The 3,255-nt window shown below is 39.2% G+C and overlaps 1 protein-coding gene across 1 annotated transcript; it reads right to left on the bottom strand.

Annotated features, from left to right (window-relative positions):
• Nucleotides 1-202: 202 nt before the first annotated feature.
• Nucleotides 203-595, bottom strand: LOC111025333 (uncharacterized). Its single transcript, XM_022303177.1, has one exon. It carries the CDS (start codon nt 593-595, stop codon nt 203-205), a length of 393 nt encoding a protein of 130 aa, XP_022158869.1.
• Nucleotides 596-3,255: the final 2,660 nt, after the last annotated feature.

Genomic DNA, 3,255 nt, shown 5'->3' with positions numbered 1-3,255 from the left:
GTCCAAGCCCAAAGATAAGAAATTCATCCCCTCTTAAGCAAGACCCACCACACGGAGTCCGGTAAATATTAATTTAATTGGAGTTTAGAGCCCGATAAATATAGATAAATTTAATTAACAATCAATTTAAAATTAAATGAAAAATCTCCTGATTCGAGACTAACTAACCTGAGGGGCTCGGGGCGTTACAGACTTCCCTCCTTCAAAAACTTTCGTCCCCGAAAGTCGACTGTTCCAACAGTTCAGGGTATCTCGCCTTGATATCATCCTCCCGCTCCCAAGTAGCTTCTTCCACTTGGTGGTTTCTCCACAAAACCTTAACCAAGCGAATCGTCAGGTTCCTTAACAACTTGGTTTCTTTTGCCAAAATTTTGACGGGTACCTCTTCGTAGCACAAGGACTCATCTAATTGTAATGGTTCAGGGTCCAAAACGTGTGAAGGGTCATGAATGTACCTCCTCAGCATAGACACGTGAAACACATTGTGAACCGCTGCCAACGATGGTGGCAAGGCCAACCTATACGCGACTGGGCCGATACGTTCCAAAATTTCAAAAGGCCCAATGAACCTTGCACTTAAGAACTGACTTGCCATTAATGGTCGTATATTCGTGAACACGAAAATATTTTGCAGTGAGAAGAGTGCAGCTGCGGGTCTTTAGTGGGTGACCGCAGTTAACAAATGTTTATTAACTCGATTAATGAGTTTAACCAATTAATCTTATGTCTTGAAGGTTCTGATATGTAGGTCCATTAGATCCACTTGCTAGCTCACAACAGGTAAAACGAGGATCAAGTTTCTTGGAAGAATTTGAAATGTTCAAATTGCTCAAGGGATTATAGGTATATTGATACATATAATATATGGTTAATTCTAAATTGAAAGACTGACTCGTGAAGGATTGACTTGCCATTAATGGTCGTATATCCGTGAACACGATAATATTCTATAGTGAGAAGAGTGCAGCTGCGGGTCTTTAGTGGAGTGACCCGCAGTTAACGAATGTTTATTAAGTCGGTTAGTTTAACCGATTAATCTTATGTCTTGAAGGTTCTGATATGTAAGTCCATTAGGTCTCCTTGCTAGCACACAACAGGTAAAACGAGGATCAAGTTTCTTGGAAGAATTTGAAATGTTCAAATTGCTTAAGGGATTATATGTATATTGATACATATCATATATGGTTAATTCTAAGTTGAAACTATATAATGAGATAAATTCTTTGAGTGGGATTCATATTAAAACTATAGGTTAAAAAAGTATGTGCATAAGATGTATATTACAACTATATGTTATACGAGATAAATACTTTAGAATATGATTCTATTTTGGGAATATATATATATAATTAATTGTTAATTAATTAATAAGATTAATTAATTTTGATACATTATTTATTAGTTTGATTAATATTAATTAATATTAATATTAACACTCCCCTGCTTAATTGCACAGGAGTGAGAAGGTGGTTATGACGTGGGGAGTTACCCCACGTCATCCTTGTTTTATTGCATTATGTAAAAACAGAATTGGATTTTTTTCAACTTTTTGTGCATTTCTCTCTTGGAAAAACTCTCTTAAGATTCCCTTTCATTCCTAGTTCGTTACTCCCACAAGCAGATTCTCGTCACCAGATGATAGCCGGGAAGATCGGTAGTGGTGTTGAATGGAATCCATTGTTGTGATTTCTTGAAGAAAGGTTCTTCGTAAATGAGTTTTTTCCTCTTTTTTTATTTTAAAATGCTGGTTTTTTTTCTCCTTAATATTCAAGAATACGTTCGTCGTTTCCACTGCGGGATTAACGTCCCATGAAGTAGATGGATGTTAAAAGCAATCTCCTTGACAATGGTACAAAATGTTTGATTATTTTATGCTATCTATTTATTTCTTGAGAAGTAAATATGATAGTTGTGCTCATTAAAAGAAAGTTTCTAAATTTGACTGCATGTACCTTTAATTGTATGTTGATGATGTGTTGATTGCTTGTAAGTATGCTCGTTAGTTAAATAAATTTAAAGGACTTCTTAGTAAAGAGTTTGAAATGAAAGATCTTAGACAAGCAAGATGGATTCTAGGCATGAACATTAGGAAGAGGAATATGGATTCCACACCAAAATTGCCTTTCTTTAATATAAAATTTGAAATTAATATATTAGTTCATTCAAAAAACAATCTCCTCCTTGCTATCTTAAAAAAAAAGGACTCGCGCGGATCGTGTTTTCGATCTCTGATTCTTTGCATACACACTTTAGTTTAGTTCAACTACCATTTTCGGGAGAGAGCTGACGATAGAGCAGGATATTCGGCTGCTGCTGCGAGCTGTCATCTCCATCTTCGATTTTCTTCTCTTTTCTCTAAATGGGTTTAATATGAGCTAAACCCTACTTTGGGGAGATTTGCTTGCTGTAACTGATGAACAACTGAAACTCTAGCTGATTTCATTTCGTTATTAAATAGAGCTCTTTTTATTTCTTCAATCGTACTAGACATTGTTGGCCACCTTGTTTTGTTGCTAGCGTCTGTATGACCCGAGAGGGCTTCCGGGTAGCCGACTTGCTCTATTTGTGATTAGCTACTTCTTCTTGGGAGAGCTAAACCCTTTTCTCGAGAAGCGCCTTGGAACATCAAGTCTTCAGAAGTCTACTCGCTGCCGACTGGTAGCCATATAGGCTTTTCGGATTGGGAGAGTCCTTGGAACTTTGAGTGTTCCCGATAGTTAGGGAATATGTCTTAGTGAAAGCCCTGGTCGGCTCTTTCACTTGGGGAACACCTTGGAAGATCGGGTCTCCAGAGGCCTGCTCGTGCGAGTGGAAGCTAGGTAGGCTCTCTGGACTCGGGGGAGGCCTTGAAAGTTTGAGTGTTATTCAAAGGCAAAGAATACATCCAAGTGGGAGCCCTCGCCAGCCTCTTTGCTCGGGAAGCGCCTTGGAACATCAGGTCTCTAGAGGCTTGCTTGCGACTGAGTGGAAGCCAGGTTGGTCTTCCGATCTTGGTGGAGGCCTTGGAACTTTAAGTATTCCTGAAAGGAAGAGAATACGTTCGAGTGAGAGTCATGGCCGGCTCCTTTACTCAGGAAACACCTTGGAACATTTGGTCTCATAGGCCTACTCGTGGCTTAGTGGTAACCAAATAGGCTTTCCGGAGTCAGGGAAGGACTTATAACTTTAAGTGTTCACGAAAGGCAGGCAATACGTCCGAGTGGGAGTCGTAACCAGCTTCTTTACTATGGAAGCTCCTGGGAACGTCACGTCTCC

Source organism: Momordica charantia (genome assembly GCF_013281855.1).
Source record: "Momordica charantia cultivar OHB3-1 chromosome 3 unlocalized genomic scaffold, Mcharantia_2.0 BLBB01000003.1, whole genome shotgun sequence".
Classification (NCBI taxonomy): Eukaryota; Viridiplantae; Streptophyta; class Magnoliopsida; order Cucurbitales; family Cucurbitaceae; genus Momordica; species Momordica charantia.
This window is presented reverse-complemented; position numbering and strand designations above follow the sequence as displayed.